The following is a 22,500-nucleotide window of genomic DNA, read 5'->3' as shown; positions in this document are numbered from 1 at the left end:
GCAGAGAGAGAGAGAGAGAGAGAAAGAGAGGTAGGAAAGAGAGAGAGAGAGGAAAGAAAGAAGAGAGACAGATACTCAAGGGAGGGAGGCAAGATAAAGAGAGAATATAAAGAAAAAAGAGAAAACAGAGGAGAGGAAGACACAAACACACAAATAAAACAGACAAACCACAGAAATCACACATACAGTGTTTACGCTGGAGGAAGTCACCGTGTGCGTGTGTACGTCACTTCACATGCCAGGAAAGGGTGTAATGACATCTCCGTAAATATATTGATGACAGAGTAATTTAGTCGGCTGTGTTAAACGAGGCAGTGGAGGGGGGTGGGGGAGGGGGGAGGAGGGGGCTTTAAGCATATATGGGCGTGGGTTTATGGCGCGTACACATGCACTGGTATGCGCTCATGAATACAAGCATACCTTCGCATACACATACGCTCGCACGGAGACACATGTATTGACACACACATACATACAAACACACACACACATACTCTCTCTCTCTGCCTCTGCCTCTGCCTCTCTCTCTCTCTCTCTCTCTCTCTCTCTCTCTCTCTCTCTCTCTCTCTCTCTCATTATTTTTCATTATAAGGACTCTGGTGAACATTTTCTATAATCTCAGGGAAAACTTCACTAATCATGGCTGATTAGCAACACGGGTATAATTAATCTAAAATATATTCATGAGCAGATTCCATTAACTTGATACTGGAAATTACTTAATGAAACGGTTAGTAAAAACTTAAATATTAACAATATATGTATTTTTATGTACACTTACACTGACTCACACGCGCACACATACACATACACACACACTCACACACACACACACACACACACACACACACACACACACACACACACACACACACACACATTAACACACACACGCATGCACATACGCACACTAACACACACACACACACACACACACACACACACACACACACACACACACACACACACACACACACACACACACACTTATCATTAACAATAACACACACGTACAAACTAACAAACACATACAAACTAACACACACACACACGAACACACACACGTGCAAACGAATACACACACGAACACACGCATACCTATTTTTATACGGATATTTATGCATATTTCATAAAGCATGTTCCGGAGCTCTATGTCGCCATTAGATGTGAATAATTGATTCATCTCTAACCTGTGATTTGCCTGTAATTAACTTTATTATTGTAGCTATTTTGTTATTAGTAGTATTAGTATTGTTATCATTATTATTATTACTATTATTATCATCATCATTACCATTATTGTTAGTATTATTGATATTATTATTATTGTTATTATTATTATTTATTATTAATATTATTTATTATTGTTATTATTATTATTATTATTTATTATTATTATTATTATTATTGTTATTATTGACAACAACAATAGTAATAGGAACAATATCAATAATGATGATTATATTGGTAATAATACTTATATTGATGGTGATATTGATAATGATAGTACTAATTATAATATCACTTAATGATGATAATGACAGTAATGATAATTATCAAGATACTGCAAATGACGATAATGATAGTAATAATGATAATGATAATAATAACGATGATAGTTATGATGATGATAACAATAACTAGAAAAAAAATAACCAATTCATGTCTCACGGGAGAAGAAACACGTATTTTTAGTGCAAGGTTAACCTCAAAATGTCATTTATTATAACAAGACAGGACAGGAATTTAGAATTTGTTACGACAGTGCTTTTGCAATTTCTGAATGAGTGCATGACGAAGTGGAGGGTATGCGATATGCCCGCGATTGCACGGGTATGCTGAAAGTGGGTATGTATGCATGTATGTATGTATATATTATGTGTTCATACACACACACACACACACACACACACACACACACACACACACACACACGGAGAGAGGGAGAGAGGAAGAGAGGAAGAGAAGAAGAGAAGAAGAGAGGAAGAGAGGAAGAGTGGAGAGCGAGAGAGAGAGAGAGAGTGGAGAGCGAGAGAGAGAGAGAGAGTGGAGAGCGAGAGAGAGAGAGAGAGAGAGAGTGGAGAGCGAGAGAGAGAGAGAGAGAGAGAGAGAGAGAGAGAAAGAGAGAGAGAGAGAGAGAGAATGAATAAAGAAGTTGAAGAAACGGATTAATGAGGCGAGAAAGATGAAAAGAAGAGGGGAGAACGAAAAGGAAGGAAGAAACCCGGAAGAACAAAGGAAGAGGAGTAAATAGAAAGAAAAGAGAAAGCGAGAAAACAGAGAAAAGGATAGAAGAAAAGAAAATGAGTATTGAAACAAGAAAATAATAGAAGTAGAATGAAGGAAGCAGAAGAAGAGTAAAAGGAAAAAGAACAAGAAGAGAGAAAGAGAGAGGGAGGGAGAGAGAGACAGACAGAGAGAATAATAATGACAGAGAATTAGAATCAGAACGAGAGAGAGAAAAATGAAAATGAGAGAAACAAGAATGAGAAAGAGAGAGAGAGAATAAGAATGAGAATAAGAGAAAGAATAGTAAGAATAAGAGAGAATAAGAATGATAGAGAGAGAGAAGGCGAGAGAGCCCAGTGCCTGAGGCGATCAATACGAGAGGCGGCACACAGGCACCTGCTGCAGGAGGGGGGGGGGGGGGGGTTGGGAGGGGGGCTAAGGTGGATACGAGGGGCGTGGTTGCGACGGCTGTGGTAGCGGTGGTAGATGTACGTCGTGTACTGCAGTACGTCCGGTGTGCGTGCGTGTAAGTGTGAATGCCGTGTGCGTTTGTGTACGTGTGTGTGTAAGGATGGATGTTGACTTCGGTGTTGAAGATTTGAGTTTGCTTATGTGTGTTTTGGTTATTTGTTTGTTTGTTTTTGTGTTTTGTTTATTTGTTTGTTTTTGTGTTCTGTACGTGTAAATATGCTTGGATACACGTATATATATATATATATATATATATATATATATATATGTGTGTGTGTGTGTGTGTGTGTGTGTGTGTGTGTGTGTGTGTGTGTGTGTGTGTGTGTGAGGGTGTGTGTGTGTGTGTTTGTGTGTGTGTGGGCAACTGTGCGTGCGCGCGGGCGCGTGGGTGTGTGTGTTTGTGTGTGTGTGTGTGTGTGTGTGTGTGTGTGTGTGTGTGTGTGTGTGTGTGTGTGTGTGTGTGTATGTGTATGTGTATGTGTATGTATGCGTGTGTTTATATGATTTATCTACAGTTCTGTTTCTCTTTCATATACATTATAACATATGATTTGTTTTAACGCGGAAGTCACGTTTGATTTATCCGTGCGTCTAATTTATGGGAAAGTTTCAGTGCAATAATATTATAATTAGCAACGCTCGACTGCTATCGTTATGATATGAAAAACATTATAGATTTTTTTCCCTTATGAATAGCAATTTGCAGTATTATTCTGATTGGCATTGATATCGTTGCTGGAAACATAGACAACTTTTTCGATATCTTTTCGAAACGTATAATTTTTCCTCCATGTTACAGTTGCGCATTTCGTTGTTCATTTGTTTCCGACATTTTTTTTTTCACTTACGTCTTTGTTTCTCTAAATGTTTGTTTATTAGCATAGATATTGAATAGAATTTATTTTTTTTATTTATTCTTAGGAGAAAAGAAGTTATCATTTGGGGATTTGAAGAAGTTTTAGCGTGTTGAATGGGATAAGCGTCGTATTTTGGTATCACTTTCATTTTATTTTTCATTGTGAATTATTTGTTATCATGCCTTTTCTCTCTTGCTGGAAATATTGTTACCCTCCTCCCTATCCTTCTCAAATACGTGACTAGCATATCCCAAAAAATATATTATCTCTATATACTTTCAACCAATACCCCCCCCCCAAAAAAAAAAAATAATAATAATAAATGATATTTATATATATCATTCTTCATAAAAAAATTCAAGCCCTTGGATACGCTAAATAACAAACGAAGCCGCGTATTTCTCTCCACTTTTAAAAGTTTTTTTTTTTCTTCTTCTTTTTCCCCTCATTTGAAATGGCAGGTTGAAACGCAACAACTTGTCCGAATCTGCGGCTGACGTCTTCACATGTCCGCTGTTGACGTGAATGACTGTCGCTTATGGCAGGTCCGGGAATGTTGTTGATGCCGGGACGGATGTGATCGTCTGATGTGTTATGTGTTTGTATATGTTTGGGTTTGTTTGTGTGAGAAGTGAGGTGTTTGTTTGAGTGAGGGGTGTCTGTTTGTTCATTAGTATGTGTGTGTGTTTGCGCGCGCGCGCACACACACACACACACACACACACGCACACACACACGCGTGTATAGATAGATAGATAGATATAGATAGATAGATAGACAGACAGACAGATAGATAGATATACATATATATACATATATATATATATGTATATATATATATATATATATATATATATATATATATATATATATGTATATGTATGTATATATATGTATGTGTGTATGTATATATCTATATATATGAGTATGCACAGTATATATATATGTGTGTGTGGATGTGTGCGTGCGTGCGTGCGCTTCCAAAAGAGGTATGGCAGAAACAAAATACATTGCTCTGATGATGAATTAAGGCAGCATCAATATTCGCCGGTGGACGAGTAATCGATCGATGTCAATGACCGCAGTTCGGACATCGGTCTTCAATCTCCGGTGGAAATAACGCACTGCAAAATTGATTGCGATAAATGACCCTTGCGTTTTATCATTATCATATCTCCATTGACGGTTTAATTAGGCGTGGAAAGGAAAAAATAACCCATCTGGCGAATTTATTTGTTTGATCTCACTTGTTGATGTCATTTTCGTAACCGATTTGCACGAGCGGGGATGGTGGAGGATGAAGTGATAGTAACTGACGGAAGGGAATTATTTTTTGTGGAAGGAGGAAGAGAGGGAGAGAAGGAGAGAGAGAGAGAGGTAGAGAGGGAGAGGGAGAGGGGGAGGGGGAGGGAGAGAGAGAGAGAGACAGACAGACAGACAGACAGACAGAGACAGACAGACAGACAGAGACAGAGAGAGAGTGGGAGAGGGAGAAACAGAGAGTCAGAGTCAGTCATTCAGTCAATTATTCAGTCAGACAGTCATTCACTTCAGTCAGACAGACAGACAAATACACAGATAGAAGAAGAAAGACATAAATAAAATAATTAAATAAGTAATTATCAAAATAGGACGGTGATCTCCAAGTAAAAAAGAAAATTAGCATAAGCAGAGAGATCCCCTCGTCCCCCCCCCAAAAAAAAAAATACTTGCGCATTTCGTCTTTCTTTTGTTTTCGTCGCCATTCAACATTTTAAAAGGATTTCGGAATATCTTTTTTTCAGATAATTCTAGTAAAGCAAGTTAATCTAGTTTCAGAGAAACAATATTAGCTCGTTATCGATCGAGAGGTTCATTATAGGATTTTTTTTTTATTCTCTCGAAATTCTAACAGCCTCGTTAGTGAATATTGGACGGTATTTTGGTTTCACATTCTGGTTACAGGATTTTTCAATATATGTAGCGCATGGATTTATCTTTATGAAGGATTTTTATTTTTTTAGAGATGATATGAACACCTGCGTTTGCAAATATGGAATCATTAATTAAAGATGATGATGGTAGTCATATGAATTATTACATATGTAAATATCATACATGGTTATAACATTAATAACTATAAAATAACAGTAATAATGAAAATATTGATAACGACAACAACAAAGGAAAAATAGAAAATTACTATCTCACAGAAGTACACATCAATAGGAACTTTTTTTTCCAATCTTTCCCACATTTCAGAGTCAGTGACGCTATGGCTTACCTGGTCTTTCGTGAAACTACCTTGAAATGTCATCCTCAGCTTTAGGAGAATGTCACGATGAATTAAATAAGACTTAGAACTCAGTAACAACCGGGAAAATGTCAGGAATAGAAAGACAGCTGTTTGAGTACAGGAATCTAACCAGTGAGAACGCGGGAGATTCAAAATACTTTGCTCTGATTGGTTGCGAGGATAGGGTTTGTTGCCAACCAATTGGAATCGAGGAAATGGGAGGTTAATGACGTTCCCATTTGAAATCCTGATTAAAGGAGAGGTGAAGACTGTTGAGAGTAGGACAAGACGAAAGAGAGAGAGAGAGAGAGTAATAATGATGTCATAAAAATAAGTTCAGATTTCCATATATTGAAAGACAATAGCAGAATGAGGGAGGGAGGGAGGGAGGGAGAGAGAGAGAGAGAGAAGAGAGAGCGAAATCAGAATTGTTATGTCTATCGCATTTCGATCAGTCGCAATGTGTCACTTGCCCCCACCCTCTTTCGCTCATTATTTATTTACCTGTATTATTCTTTTATTTATCCCCCCTCTCTTATTCTGCTATTGTCTTTCAATATATGGAAATTCATCGCCTTGAACTTATTTTTTATGACCTTACTCACTCACTTCCTCACTCACACACACACACACACACATCTCTCCTTTCCCTATCCCATTCTGTGTTTCCCCTATCCAATCTACTTCCTACCTCACACTTTCCCTTCTTCCTCATACCCCTCCCTCTTCCTTTCACCTTTCCCCTCCTCATTCTGTCTTTCCCTTCCCCTCCCCCCACCCCACACTCTTTCTGCCTCTCTCTCCATGTTTCTCCCTTACTCTCCCCTATCCCGCCTCTCTCCTATCTACCCCCTATCCTTCACTATTTCATTCTAACCTCCCCAATCCCTCACCTCACCCTATCCCTCATCACCTTCTTCCCCTTACCTTATCCCTACCCCTTACCCCCTCTACCACCTCTTCACTCCCCCTCCCTCATTTACCTTTCTTTTTCCCCTACCCCTTCTACCCCTTCTACCGCCTCTACCACCTCTCCACTCCCCTTCCCCCATTTACCTTTACCCCCCATTTACCTTTCCTTTCCCCTCCCCCTTCTACCCCCTTCTCCTCTCTACCCCTCCTCCACCCCCTTTCAACTCACCCTCCCCTTCCCCCATTTACCTTTTCCCTCCTCCCATCTCCTTCCCCCTCTCCACTCCTCCTCCACCACCCCCACCCCCTTTTCACCCTTCCTCCCCCTTTCTACTCTCCACCTTCTACCCCCCACCCTTCTCCTATCCACCCCTCCCTCTCCTCCGCCTTCAACCCCCTCCCCCTCCCCCCACCCCTTAAATCCCCACATGCCGCCATACTTCCCCGTGGGCGTGGGTGATTATGCCCCCCCCCCCCCCCCCCGAGTTCCGCCAGTCGCCGGCACGCGAATAATTGAACGGCGTCCGTTGTGCTCACATCGGAAGGGACACGGACGTATTTTTATTGTTGTTGTTGTTGGATTTGTTTGTTTCTGTTGTTGTTTATGTACGCGCGCGCGCACACACACACACACGTTTTTATTTTTTTTTATTTTTATATATATATTTGTGTGTGTGTGTGTGTGTGTATGTGCGTATGTGTGTATTTCACCGTCCCTCCCTCCTTCCGTCCCTCCCTCGCATACTCCATCTCTCTCCCCTTCCGTCTGCCTCTCTCACACACCAAATTCCCCCTCTCCAAACTCTCCACTTAAAACGAACATCAAAAACCAGAAGAGTGCAAAAAAAAGGGAAGAATAAGAAGGAGGAGGAAGCGAAGGAAGAAAGAGAACATAGAACCAGATAAAAAAAGAGATACTCGTCCATTCTTCACATAAAAAGAAAGAAAGAAAGAAGGAGAAAGAGAGAGAGAGAGAGAAAAGAAATTCGTTTCATATCGTATTCAACTCCCGTCTCGTTTTCGCTACGGTCAATATCATCAAGTTTTGAGAGCCTTCCCCTCTTTTTTTTGCACGGGTTTAAACCTTCCCCTCGAAGCCAAAGAGGGGAAAAGAGGCACGTTTTCCCTCTTTCCCGTCTGGGCGAAGAGGCGCGAGGACGAGGAGAAGGGAGGAGGGAGAGAGAACGGGGGGAAATGACGGAGGGAAGAGGAGGAGACGAGAGATAGGGGAGGAAGGATGGGAGAGGAGGGAGAGGGGAAAAGAGGAGAGGTGGAAGAGGAGGAGAAAAGAAGTAGGGGAGGGCTGGAAATGGGAGAAAAGGGAGATAGGGAAGGGGTGGGAAGGGAAGTGGGAGAGAAAGGGGAAGTAAGTCGTAGGGAATGGGGAAAGTAGAGAAACAGGAAGGGTGGAGGGGAGAAGAGTAAGAGAAAGAGAAGAAGGGAGAGATGGAATGTTAGGAGTGGAAGAGGAAAAGGAGAAGATGGGCATAAGAGGAAGGAGAAAAGGAGGGAGGGGATTGCGAAGGAGGGTGGAAGAGAATTAAAAGTGGAAATGGAGAAGTAAAAAAAAAAATAAAGAGGAGCAGCAGGAAATGACAGATTAGAAATAAGAACGACATAGAGAATAGAAGGAGAGGATAATTAGTAAGATGAAGTAGGGGTAGAAGAGGGGGAATTTAAATAAAATAAAAGAAGGAAGACGAAGGGAGGTAGGGGAAGAAGGAGAGAAGGAGGAAAGGGGTCAGGGGTAGATGATAATGATGATGGTGGTGATGATGATGATGATATTGATGATGATGATGATGGTGATGATAATGATGATGATGATGGTGATGATGATAATGATGATGATGAGGAGGAGGAGGAGGTGGGAGAAGAAGAAGAAAAGAAGGTAGGGCTAAAGGTTAAAGGAGGAGAAAGAGAAAGGAGGGGGAGAAGAGGAGGAGGAGAAGGGAGAGAGGGGGAGAAGGGGACGGAGACAGAAGCGGATATGTAGTAGGAAGAGAATTGCGGGAGGGCAGAAAAGGAGGAGGAGGAGGAGATGGAGAAAGGTGAAGGGGTAGGAGATGATGGAGAAGGGGGGAGGATAAGGGGGAGGAGGAGATGGAGAAGGGGGAGGAGGAGATGGAGAAAGGGGAGGAGGAAATGGAGAAGGGGGAGGAGGAGAAGGAGAAGAAGAAGAAGAAGAAGAAGAAGAAGAAGAAGAAGAAGAAGAAGAAGAAGAAGAAGAAGAAGGAGGAGGAGGAGAAGAAGAAGAAGAAGAAGAAAGAGAAGGAGAAAGAGTCAGGAGACGGGGGGCGAGTGTACAGGAGGAGGAGGAGGAGGGATAGCAAAGATTAAAGGCATCAGATATCCCTGTGGAATTATCCCCGCCCTTCTCTCCCCTCCTTTTTATCCATTATTCCTGCCCCGTGTTCTCTTTCCTTCTCCTTCTCCATTCCTTCATCCATTATTTCTGCCTCGTCTTCTCTTTCTATCTCTTCTCTCTTTTTCTATTCCTTTGATCTATCTTTCCAAAAATGTATATCAAATTTGTGTGTATGAAATAGGAGAAAAGTGATAAAAGGAAGAGTAGAAAGAAATGGAAAAGAGAGAGAGATGATAAGAGAGGGAGAAGGAATAGGAAGAGAGCCAGAAGAGAAATAGGAAGAGAGCCAGAAGAGAAAATGAGGAAGAAAGAGAATGTTGATAAAAGAGGGAGAAAAGGAAGAGAAAGACAAGAAGAAAGAGAGATGGAAAGAGAGAGAAGAGAACCAGAATGGAAAGGAGAAAAGAATAACCATAAGAGAAAGAGAAAAGGAAGAACAAAAGATAATAACAAAGAAACTAGAAGAAAACAAAAGAAAGAAACAAACAGAAAGACGTACAATAAATCACCCTACTCCAATATAAACAAATAAACAAACAATATGATATTAAAACAGATTGAATAAACAAAACGTAAACACTCCCATGAAGATAAAACGATAGACAACGAAAGTGAATGAAAATGCCAAACACAAACTCACTTGACGCACATGACATAAACTTGACAACAGGGAGATTCTATCAACACTCCACTCCCCTCCTGTTATCCCCTCCATTTTACTCTCTCCTCCTACTACTCCCTTCGCTTTATCCCCCTCTTCTTTACTTCTACTTCCTCCTTCTTTCTGTTCCCTCCCATTCCCCCCTCCACTCCACCCCTATCTGTCAAATCCCTTCCACTCCCTCCACTCTATCTCCCCCTCCACTCCATCCCACTCCCTGCCTGATCCCTCCTCCTCAATTTCTCATCCCCTTCCCTCCCCCTCAACCCCACCCACTCCCCTTCCCACCCCCTCCACCCCACCACTACCATGCCACCCATCTCCTTCCTTCTCCCTCAACCCCACCAACTCTACTCTATCCCTTCCCCTTCTCACCCCCTCCACCCCACCCCCATCTCTCCACCCTACACCCACCACTCCACCCCTCCCTTTCCTCTTCCTCCACCCCCCTCCACCCCACCCCTTCCACTCGACCACTGTTTGATGGGGATCCACTATCACCTCATTCAATCCCCTAATCGGATAATACTATTCATCCTCTCAAACTTTTGGCTCTCTTGTTATCTCTCTTCTCCTTTCGTTCGCTTTGTATTTCTTTTTCTTCTTTTATTTTTTCCTTGAACATTTTTTTTATTGTCTGTCTATTTGTCTGTTTCTCTGTCTGTCTTTCTCTTTATCTTCTCTCTCTCTCTCTCTCTCTCTCTCTCTCTCTCTCTCTCTCTCTCTCTCTCTCTCTCTCTCTCTCTCTCTCTCTCTCTCTCTCTCTCTCTCTCTCTCTCTCTCTCTCTCTCTCTCTCTCTCTCTCTCTATATATATATATATATATATATATATATATATATATATATATATATATATATATATATATAAAAGACTAAGGTTATGTTCAACAGCAGAGTGCCACTCAAACAAATACATGTACAAGGCGAAGCACTAGAGGTAGTAGACAGGTATATATACCTAGGACAACTCGTGCAGACAGGCACATCAAGTGAACAGGAAATAAAGCGACGAATCAGTCTAGGTTGGAGTGCCTTCGGCAGGCACAGTAGCACACTAAGAGGTTCCTTGCCATTGTGCTTAAAAAGAAAAGTCTTTAACAAATGCGTCCTCCCAGTTATGACCTATGGGTCAGAAACATGGGCTACAACCAGGTTACTGGAGAGGAAACTAATAAGCGCCCAGAGAGGGATGGAAAGATCGATGATGGGAATTAGCCTGAGAGATCGGAAGAGGGCGACGTGGATCAGAGAACAGACGAAGGTGGAAGATATACTCAAGAGCATTAAAAAGAAGAAATGGCAATGGGCAGGGCATGTATGTCGGAGACAAGACGACAGATGGACAAAGAAAGTAACAGACTGGACTATAAATAACTTAAGGAGGCCAAGAGCCAGACCAATGACACGATGGCGCGACGAAATAGCGAAATTTGGGGGCCAAGACTGGAAACAAACATCGCAAGACAGGGAAACCTGGAAAAGAATGGGAGAGGCCTACGTCCTGCAGTGGATTGACTCAGGCTGATGATGATGATGATGATGATATATATATATATTATATATATATATATATTTATATCTATGTTTCTCTATCTACTATCTATCGATATATCTACCTGTCTACCTACCTACCTAATCTCTCTGCCCCACCCCCCCTTCTCACCCTTGAACTCTCCGCTCCCTCCCCACTCCCACGCCCACCCCCACCCTCTTGCCTGCGTGCGTCATCATTTTGTTGCTTCGTAAACGCCCACGCCTAATTGTCTCCCTCCCCCTCCCTCCACCCCCCCGACTGCACATACACTCACTCCCTATACTCTGTTCTGTCCCGGGCTTTATTTACTTCTCCCTCTCTCTCTGTCTCTGTCTCACCCTGTCTCTCTGTCTCTGTCTGTCTGTCAGTCTCTCTCTCGCTCTCTCTCTGTCTGTCTCTCTCTCTCTCTCTCTCTCTCTCTCTCTCTCTTTCCCCTTTCCCATCCTCCCTCTCTCCCTCCCCTCCGCCATTCTTCCTTTCCATCCTCCCTCCTTCCCTTCCCTCCTTCCTCACTCTTCCCTCACTCCCTCCCTTTCGCCCTCCTTCCCTCCCTCCCGCCCTCCCCTTTCTGCCTCTCTCTTTATTCGTTTATCCTTCTCCCCTCTTTCCTCACCATATCCCTACGTGTCATACCTACCTTCACATCCCTCTTAAATCATTCAAAGCTTCATTTGCGCGGGATCGACAACCTCGCGTACCTTTTTTTTCATAAACAAGTTCGATACAGCAAGCGTGTTCGTGCATGTGCGCACTTTCGATTAATAGTCGAGTGGGCTTGCTGTGTATGTGCGTATGTATGTGTGTATGTGTGTATGGGTATAAATATACGTAGGCATGTATATATATATATAAGTACCAAACCGCGCGCGTAAATATATATATATATATATATATATATATATATATATATATATATATATATATATATATATATGAAGGTAAACGTAAACACACGTATGTAAACCCACACGGAAACACAAACACACGCACGCGCACACGTACACGCACACACACACACACACACACACACACACACACACACACACACACACACACACACTCACACACACGCACGCACGCACGCACGCACGCACTCACTCAAACGCACGCCCTCGCCTTAACAAAGAACGCAATGCAAGGTCACTGAACTTTCAATGGCTGACATCATATCTGTTCATAACTCTATCATAAGGGAAATGGGTGTTGAAAGGCCACACTTGCCTGGCAGGGTGGTCTATTGTGCCGTAAGTGCGTACACACGGTCATACACACGCACACACGCACATATATGAGGCCGTTAGGTTGGGTCTGAGGGTAGGGGGTAGGGGGAGGTAGGGTGAGGGGGGTGGGAGGAGGGAGAGGGAAAGTGGGGGGGAGGAGGGGAGGGAAAGGGAGGGGGAGAGAACTTGGGTCATGGATGAATCATCTTTCATTCTGTGTACTTCTCCCGTTTCGCTATGTCGTCTCATTTCTTTGTCTTATTTTACGGTCTTTTTATGCCTAGCAGTTCTCATTTTTCTACACGTTTTCATTTTGTCTTTTTTTATCTAATGTGTTTATGAATTTATTATCTATGTGGATTTTTTTAGAGGGATTTTCACTTCGTCTACAAACAAACATTGCAACGAACCTGTCAAAAAATACAATAATTTTTTTTATCATCATTCGAAAATTCACCCGAACCACTCCTCCATTCGCCCCCACGCTTCAATTACTCCACTCGACAAAGCCCCCAACTCCAGCCCGTTTTAGACTTCGGTCGATGATGACTAGATGAGTGCATGAGTCACACTACCTAGCAACGAGTGTGTACCAACGACCAGACGACTCAACGACTCCTTTTCTCTCTTTTTCTCTCTTTTTGTACGAGCGAGTATCGGCAGGTGGAAGGCGCGGTTGACATTGTTGGAACCTCACACGCGAGTCTCCATTCGAGTCACGCAACGGAACTTGATATTCATTTTGATACAAACACGGCGCTCAAGATAATGTTGGATTGATTAAAGGGATAAAATGTTTCGTTCACGATTTTTTTTATTTGCATACGAGTACGTGATAACCACGTAACGATGGGGGAATATTTTTTTACAGACTTTGCATGTTCGGAGGAGGATCAAAGCTTTTCGATATATTTCTTTCCCGTGTTTAATATTATATATCTATATGAAAAAGTTGTGCATCTTTTCAGTTTTAGTATTGCTTTTTTTTAATGCAATCATGTTTCATTTACTGTCACAAATTCCAAAACCATTTCATTATCATCATTACTTTATTAATTTATTTTCTAAACCGAATGACAGCATGTCCCTTTTAATCCACTGATTTATTCAGAATTAAAAAATGTTCCGATATATATGGTAGCAATTTACTCAACATTTCATCTTGATTGCCGGTGAATATTTTGATTTTCATTTCATATATACCAGTCTTTCTGTGTCGCTGCACTGCAGAGGAAGAAAAATCGTGCAAAAGTTATATCACTTTTATTTTTAGTTTGCAGTACAGAAAGTGGTATCAGATAAGTTTTGACAGAATATCGCACGCACACTGGCATGTATGTGTGGGTGAGCGTATGCATGTGTGTGTGTTTGCGTGTGTGTGTGTGTGTGTGTGTGTGTGTGATGTGTGTGTGTATGTATGTATGTGTGTGTGTGTGTGTGTGTGTGTGTGTGTGTGTGTGTGTGTGTGTGTGTGTGTTTGTGTGTGTTTGAGTGTGTGTGTGTGTGTGTGTGTGTCTGTGTGTGTGTATGTCTGTGTCTGTGTTTTTTATATATATTTATTTGAGCTTATAATATACTCGTATGCTTTTACTTGCAATACGTACATATGCTGAAGAATCGTATAAAAAGTATAAACAGATCCTATATGTATTTTTTATGCTTTTGTTTAGTATTATTTACACAGTATCACGCCATATACATTATACATCTGTATTGACAACAAAAAAATTATAATCATACTTTTTATTGTCTACAGTACATTATTTAGCTTCCATGTACTACACATTAACTTCAATTTTATCTTTTATCTGTAATACTTTTATTTGAGATATATTACTATTCACGTATACACAACATAAATTTTTAAGTCAGAGTATACGCGCATATTATCGCATATGTTTACATAATAATCCCGAGCGTTGGAATGTGTAATGTATGCAAGCCCATAATTTATATACACTGATTTGACATTTTGATCTTCATCGGTGTAATCAATTTATTATCATAATTACAGTTACCGTTATCGCCACATCACCATCATCACATCACTACATCATCACCATCCTCATCCTCATCTTAATACGAACCATCAAGATCACCATCATCCTTGTCAAACCATCACCATCCCCAATTTATCTAACTATTTACTACCACTATAATCTTCATCATCTTTATCAACCAAATCATCCATATAATCTATCATTCTAAACATTAATATCAATATAGTATTAACATTGTATTAAGATAGCATTACTACAATGTTAGTATAATATTTCTAAAATATTAAGACAAATATCATTACAGTCTTACTATAGTATTAATGCGATATTATTGCTACATTACTATAGTATTATTGTTATAGTATAGTGTTATAGTATTATTTCAATATTAATATATTATTAATACTTTATTAATATTGTTTTATTATAGTATTAGTGTAGTATCAATATAACATTAATACGGTATTAATATGGTATTGATATAACATTAATACGGTATTAATATAGTATTGGTATAGCATTAATACGGTATTAATATAGTATTGATATAGCATCAATACGGTATTAATATAGCATTGATATAGAATTAATACGGTATTAATATAGCATTGATATAGCATCAATACGGTATTAATATAGCATTGATATAGAATTAATACGGTATTAATATAGCATTGATATATTAATACGGTATTAATATAGTATTGGTATAGCATCAATACGGTATTAATATAGTATTGGTATAGCATCAATACGGTATTCATATAGTACTGATATAGCATCAATACGGTATTAATATAGTATTGATATAGCATCAATACGGTATTAATATAGTATTGATATAGCATTAATACGCTACTAATATAGCATTAATATAGCAACAATATTATATCAAGGAATCCCTAAAATCTTCTAACCCGAGCCCTCTCTCTCTCTCTCTCCCTTCAGCGCGAGTGTATCAGCATCCATGTCGGGCAGGCGGGCGTCCAGATGGGCAATGCCTGCTGGGAGCTCTACTGCCTGGAGCACGGCATCGCCCCCGACGGCACCATGCCCTCCGACAAGACCGTGGGCGAGGGGGACGACTCCTTCAACACCTTCTTCAGCGAGACGGGGTCCGGCAAGCACGTCCCTCGCGCCATCTTTGTTGATCTGGAACCGTCCGTCATCGGTGAGGTTTTGTTGTGGTTATTGGTTTTTGTTGTATTTTTTTCATTTGTTTTTTTTTTAACGTTATCGTGATTATTATTGTTATTATTAGTAGCAGTTGTAGCAGTGGGAGTAGCAGCATCATTATTGTTTTATTAGCATTAGTAAAACGATTTCTTTTCGTTCTTGGACTCGACTTTCGTTTATATTCCTGTTATTTATTGATTTATCATTTTTCTATCCGTTGTTATGGATATTTCGTGAAGATACTGGTACTAAGATTAATTATTTTATCCCGAATTACCCATTCATCAGTCTCGATACCATGCCCAAACTAACGCCAACCCCTTCTCTCCCTCACCCCACCCCTCCTCCACCCTCCACCCCTCCTTCCACCCTCCACCACTCCTTCCACCCTTCACCACCCATCCTTCCACCCTCCATCCCCCCCTCCTTCCACCCTCAGACGAGGTGCGAACTGGCGCGTACCGTCAGCTGTTCCACCCCGAACAGCTGATCACGGGCAAGGAGGACGCGGCCAACAACTACGCCCGAGGACACTACACCATCGGCAAGGAGATCGTCGACATCGTCCTCGACAAGACCAGGAGACTCGCCGACCAGTGCACAGGTCTCCAGGTACGCTGGGAAGGTGTTATGAAGATTAAAATGAATAAAACAAAATGGTGGATGTTTTTTTTTCTTTTTTGTAGTTTTGGGAATAAAGTGAAATAGATATAACAAAATGGCGGATTTTTTTTAAATTTTCGTAATAAAGTGAAATAGATATTACAAAATGGCGGATTTTTTTTCGTAATAAAGTACTCAGAAAAAATGTATTGTGATTGATGTACGAATTTTCTTTTGGGATGTTCCCAGATTTTTATATATTTTAAAATCGAACATTTCCCATGAACGAATTCTCAAAAATTTTCCCCCAGCCTCAAAAGAAACGTCACGAAAAGCTTCCCAAAGTAAACAAACAGTGACTAAAATTTCCAAAATCAAAAGAACAATATAATCCCCTTCCCCCCCAAAAAAAAAAATCCACACCCTCCAAAAAATACCCCATTTCTCGCCAGGGCTTCCTCGTGTTCCATTCCTTCGGCGGCGGCACTGGCTCCGGCTTCACCTCCCTGCTGATGGAGAGGCTCTCGGTCGACTACGGCAAGAAGAGCAAGCTGGAGTTCGCCATCTACCCGGCTCCTCAGGTACGGTTTGGGAGACGTGGGGGGAGGGAAGGAGGGTTAGAGGGAGGGTTAGAAGGAGGGTTAGAGGGAGGGTTAGAAGGAGGGTTAGAGGGAGGGTTAGAAGGAGGGTTAGAGGGAGGGTTAGAAGGAGGGTTAGAAGGAGGGTTAGAGGGAGGGTTAGAGGGAGGGTTAGAAGGAGGGTTAGAGGGAGGGTTAGAGGGAGGGTTAGAGGGAGGGATGGAGGGAAAGCTAGAGGGAGTGACGGATTTAAAAGAGGGAGGGAAGGATTAAAAAGAGAGGGAGGGAAGGAGGTCGACTACGGCAAGAAGAGCAAGCTGGAGTTCGCCATCTATCCGGCTCCTCAGGTACGGTTTAGGAGACATGGGGGTGGGAGAGAGGAAGGGTTAAAGGGTGGGAGGGAGGGATTAAAAAGAGGGAAAGACGGAGGGATTAAAGAGAGGGAAGGAGGGATTAAAAAGAGGGAGAGAGGAAGGGATTAAAAAGAGGGAGAGAGGAAGGGATTAAAAAGAGGGAGAGAGGAAGGGATTAAAAAGAGGGAGGGAGGGAGGGATTAAAAAGAGGGAGGAAGGGAGGAATTAAAAAGGGGAAGGGAGGGATTGAAAATAGGGAGGAGAGGGAGGGAGGTCGACTACGGCAAGAAGAGCAAGCTCCCCAGATACGGGGCGGGTGTCTCTTGGTTTCTATCTATCTTTTTCTATCTATATTATCTCTTTTTTTTCCTTTTTCTTTTTCGTCTCCATGTTACTATGTTTGTTCTCCTTTTAAATTTCTCTCTATAGTTTTTGTACTTATATCTGACCTTTATCAGTCTATCTATCTCTCAGTATGTGTGTGTGTGTGTATGTGTGTGTGTATGCGTGTGTGTGTATGCATTACCCACACGAAATATAATACAAAAATAAGCATCATATATAAACCGTTATATAATATATCAATATTACTGCAATAGTCTTATGTAAATTTATTTTAAAATTCTACAGTACGAACTTTAATGATTTTTTATTTTCAAGTTCGTGAAGATTTAGTAATAATAGTCTGTTATCCATATATCGACATATAGATTTCTTATTCTCATAACCAAAGCACAACATGTGAGCTTTATCATGTTATGTATTATGGACACTATGTATGAGTTAGGTATAAAGTATATATAATGCACATATTTGTGTATCCATATTTTTTTTAATCTATTCGTGTGTATGTTTAGCTATCTGTCCACCTATTTATGTTCCTGACTGTCTGTGTATCTGACTGAATATCTATCTGTGTGTATGTGTGTCTATTTATTTATCCATCTGTTTATTGATCTACTTATCTACCCGTGTATTTACCTATCTATGTTCTTTTCGTTTTTGTGTGCGGCCGTGTGTATATGAACGTATGTGTATTTGTACATTTATATGTGTACATTTATATGTGTAAATATGTGTATGTGTGCCCACGCAAATTTTCCCATCAATTCGTGCATACTTCCTTGCCCTTACCGCCCACATACAAACCCATTTACCCCTCATCTACTTAGCGAATGCCCCTCTAACCGACCCCTCCGCCTCCGCCTCCTCCTGCAGGTGGCCACAGCCGTGGTGGAGCCCTACAACGCCATCCTGACGACCCACACCACCCTGGAGCATTCCGAGTGCGCCTTCATGGTCGACAACGAGGCCATCTACGACATCTGCAGGAGGAACATGAACATCGAGAGGCCAACCTACACCAACCTCAACCGCCTCATCGGCCAGATCGTGTCTTCGATCACTGCCTCGCTTAGGTAAATTGGTGATGATGATAATGATGATAAAGATAATAGAATTGAATGGAATGAGTAAAAATAGGAGATTGGGTATTTTTGTTGTTATTTTTTGTTTGATTTTTATTTATTTATTATTTTGTGGGAAGGGGGCATGGAGGGTAAAGTTTTTATTTCCGAGGTATTAATAGGTAGATTTTATTTTGTTGTTTTTGAATTTTAAGGAGTTTCCTATTTTGATTTATTTAAATGGAGTGTTATTTTTTTGCTTTGTTATATTTGAGAGGGTATTTTCCCGGTGGGGAGAGACAGTTATATATTTTTTTCTTTATTAAGGGGGGGGGAGAGGTGAGTAATTGTATAGGGAGGATGTGGAAGAATAAAATTATGATGTTGGAATGTGGATGTGTGGGAGTAGGATGCTTGTAATTCATATGTAAGTAGATTTATTCGTGCATAGAGTATTGAAGTATTTTTTAATGGAGAAAGGTTTGAGATATATCTAAATTAACATGTTATTTTATTAATTTGTTATTTCATTGATAGTATATATAAAATAAACAAGGAGCTAGATAACAGAATGATATACTGATTAAACAATGAACAGACAGACAGACAAGTAAATGAATGAATGGGTAAATGAAACTTATTAGCACTCATAAAAGTATTACTAGCAAATATACAGATACTGCCATATCATCATATAACAAAACCTACTCAACACCACAACACCACACCACCTTCACCACCACCACCGCCATCGCCAACTCCACCTCCACCTCCACCTCCAACACCACCACACCACCTTCATACCACCCCCACCACCTCCACCACTCCCACGACCCCCAACCCCACCGACACCACCACCACCCCCACCTCCACCACCACCACTATCACCACCACCTCCACCCTCACCCCCACCCCCACTCCCACTCCCACTTCCACCACCCCCACCCCTTCTAACCCCCACCACCACCACCAACACCACCATCCCCCACTCCCCCCCCACCCCACCACCCCTCTAACCACCACCCACCCTCCCCCCACCCGCAGATTCGACGGCGCCCTCAACGTGGACCTGACGGAGTTCCAGACCAACCTGGTGCCCTACCCGCGCATCCACTTCCCGCTGGTCACCTACGCCCCCGTAATCTCCGCCGAGAAGGCCTACCACGAGCAGATCTCCGTCGCCGAAATCACCAACGCCTGCTTCGAGCCCGCTAATCAGGTTGGTGTTGGGGGGGAAGGGGGGTTGGAGGGGAGAGGGGTGGGGGTGGGGGATGGGGATGGAGGAGGGGGGGGAAGGTTGGGGAAGGAGAAAGGGTTGGAGGAGGAGGGGAGGGTTGGGGAAGGGGGAGGGGGAGGTGGGAGGGTGGGAGGTGGGGGAAGGGGTTGGAGGAGGTGGGAGGGTTGGGGAAGTGGGAGGGAAAAGGAGGAGGAGGGGAAAGGAGGGTTAGGGATTATGGGTAAGGGGGAAGGGGGACCCTCCTTCCCCCTTAGACTGGCGGAGAAATAATGATAACTTACTCCCAAACAAATATACTCTCTCCCAAACAATCCAGCAAACAAACTCACTCCACAACAAACCAACAAACTCACTCCGAAACAATTAAACAAACTCATTCCCAACCAAACTAAACTCAACTCCCAAACAAACAAACTAAACTCCCTCCCTCTCAAACAAACAAACTAAACTCCCTCTTAAACAACGAACCTCCCTCCCAAACTAACAAACAAACAAAACTCCCTCCCTCCCAAAAACCAACCACCCCAAACACCCTCCCAAACAAACAAACAAAACTCCCTCCCTCCCAAACAAACCAACCACCCTAAAGTCCCTCCCAAACAAACAAACAAAACTCCCTCCCAAACAAACAAACTAACCTCCCTCCCAAACAAACAAACAAACAACCAACCAACCAACCTCCCTCCCAAACAAACAAACAAACAGACTCACCCCCTTTCCCCCCCAGATGGTGAAGTGCGACCCCCGCCACGGCAAGTACATGGCCTGCTGCCTGCTCTACCGCGGCGACGTCGTGCCCAAGGATGTCAACGCTGCTATTGCCACGATCAAGACCAAGCGTTCCATCCAGTTCGTGGATTGGTGCCCCACTGGGTTCAAGGTGAGGGAAGGGAGGGGCGATTAAGGGGGGTTTGGGGGGATTGGGTAGGTTGGTGGATTTGTGGATTCGTGATTGGTACATTGGTGGATTTGTGATTGGGTAGTTTGGTGGATTTGTGATTGGTAGTTTGGTGGATTGGTGATTGGTAGTTTGGTGGATTGGTGATTGGGTAGTTTGGTGGATTTGTGATTGGTAGTTTGGTGGATTGGTGATTAGGTAGTTTGGTGGATTGGTGATTAGGTAGTTTGGTGGATTGGTGATTAGGTAGTTTGGTGGATTGGTGATTGGATAGTTTGAGAGAATTAGAAATTAGGGGAACGTTTGTGAATTAGTGAGTGAGTAGTTTGGGGGATTGGTAATTTTGTAATAACAAATGGTGATTGTATAGTTTGGTTGATTGGTGACTAAGTAGTTTTGGTAGATTAGTAATTTGATAGTTTAGTGGACTGCTGGTTCAGTAGTTAGGTAGATTAGACACTTGATGGCTTGGTGACTGGAAAGTTTGGTAGATTCGTGATTAGGTAGTCTAGTGGATTGGTTTGGTGATATGAAATCTGTCTCTGATGTTCCTGCTTTTGCCTTTGATTATTAGACGTGTTTCTTTCTCTCTCTCTCTATCTATCTATCTCTCTATATCTCTCTCTCTCTCTCTCTCTCTCTCTCTCTCTCTCTCTCTCTCGTCTTTGATGTGTGGGACGTCGATCAAGTGGCTGTCTATTAGTGTTTTTGTCTGTTTCACTTCTTTATCTGTTTGTCTTTACTTTTCAGTCTAGCCATTTGTCATTGTCTTTTTCGATATATATTTGTCTGTGTCTATTCCTCTCGCGCCTTCCCTCTTTTCCTCTCTTTCGGTTCTGAAGAGCGTCCTTGAGATACTGGTTGATATGAGTTATGGTTTGTTTATATTTTTATTTGTGTTTAGCAATGTCTATTTATAGATTGTACGTCACTGTGACCGCTTTGGAATATATTCATAAGAGTTGTAATGTCTGTTTATAAATTTTACGTCACCATCAACACTTGAAATATTGTTTGTACTTTTGAGGAGACCTTTACGATAGGGAATGTAATATGGAGATAATAATTAGAAAATCCAATGTTACTTTTGAAATGAACTCTAACCTTTCGTACAAGAAAGCTAATCTATCTGGACCTTATCTGATCCATAGAATACTAATCTAATCTTAGCCACTAACCAACTAAGCAAACCAGTTTCAACCTGTAAAACTGACCCACTTTAACCTGCTCCAGGTGGGCATCAACTACCAGCCACCAACAGTCGTGCCCGGCGGTGACCTGGCCAAGGTCGCTCGCGCCGTGTGCATGCTTTCGAACACCACCGCCATCGCCGAGGCCTGGGCGCGCCTCGACCACAAGTTCGACCTCATGTATGCCAAGAGGGCGTTCGTGCACTGGTACGTGGGCGAGGGCATGGAGGAGGGCGAGTTCTCCGAGGCCCGCGAGGACTTGGCTGCCCTGGAGAAGGACTACGAGGAGGTGGCCATTGACAGTCTCCTGGAGGGCGAGGAGGAAGGCGGAGACGAGATGTAGAGAGGCGGAGTGAGAAGACGGGAATAAACGTAAAAAAAGGAGAATAATAATGAAATAAAAGTAAAAATCAAGTGAATTCGAGGAAGAAATCGGTGGATTGCACTGTTCTTCCCTCCTCCCCCCATTTTAATTTTTTTCCATGTCTTATCGTTTTATTTATATTTCTTTTTTATCCTTCACTATATGA

General features: G+C 41.9%; 1 protein-coding gene across 1 annotated transcript in view; it reads left to right on the top strand.

Annotated features, from left to right (window-relative positions):
- Positions 1-22,500, top strand: part of LOC113825593 (tubulin alpha-2/alpha-4 chain) — a 28,275-nt gene that overhangs the window by 5,116 nt on the left and 659 nt on the right. The window contains exons 2-8 of the mRNA XM_027378426.2: positions 15,478-15,700; positions 16,145-16,317; positions 16,761-16,889; positions 18,458-18,657; positions 19,690-19,864; positions 20,610-20,762; positions 22,014-22,500. The exon at positions 22,014-22,500 is cut by the window's right edge and continues 659 nt beyond it. Of these exons, the coding sequence (XP_027234227.1) occupies positions 15,478-15,700; positions 16,145-16,317; positions 16,761-16,889; positions 18,458-18,657; positions 19,690-19,864; positions 20,610-20,762; positions 22,014-22,313 (1,353 nt within the window). The 3' untranslated portion in view covers positions 22,314-22,500. The remainder of the gene's footprint in view (positions 1-15,477; positions 15,701-16,144; positions 16,318-16,760; positions 16,890-18,457; positions 18,658-19,689; positions 19,865-20,609; positions 20,763-22,013) is intronic.

This window comes from Penaeus vannamei, chromosome 36 (genome assembly GCF_042767895.1).
Source record: "Penaeus vannamei isolate JL-2024 chromosome 36, ASM4276789v1, whole genome shotgun sequence".
NCBI lineage: Eukaryota > Metazoa > Arthropoda > Malacostraca > Decapoda > Penaeidae > Penaeus > Penaeus vannamei.
This window is presented reverse-complemented; position numbering and strand designations above follow the sequence as displayed.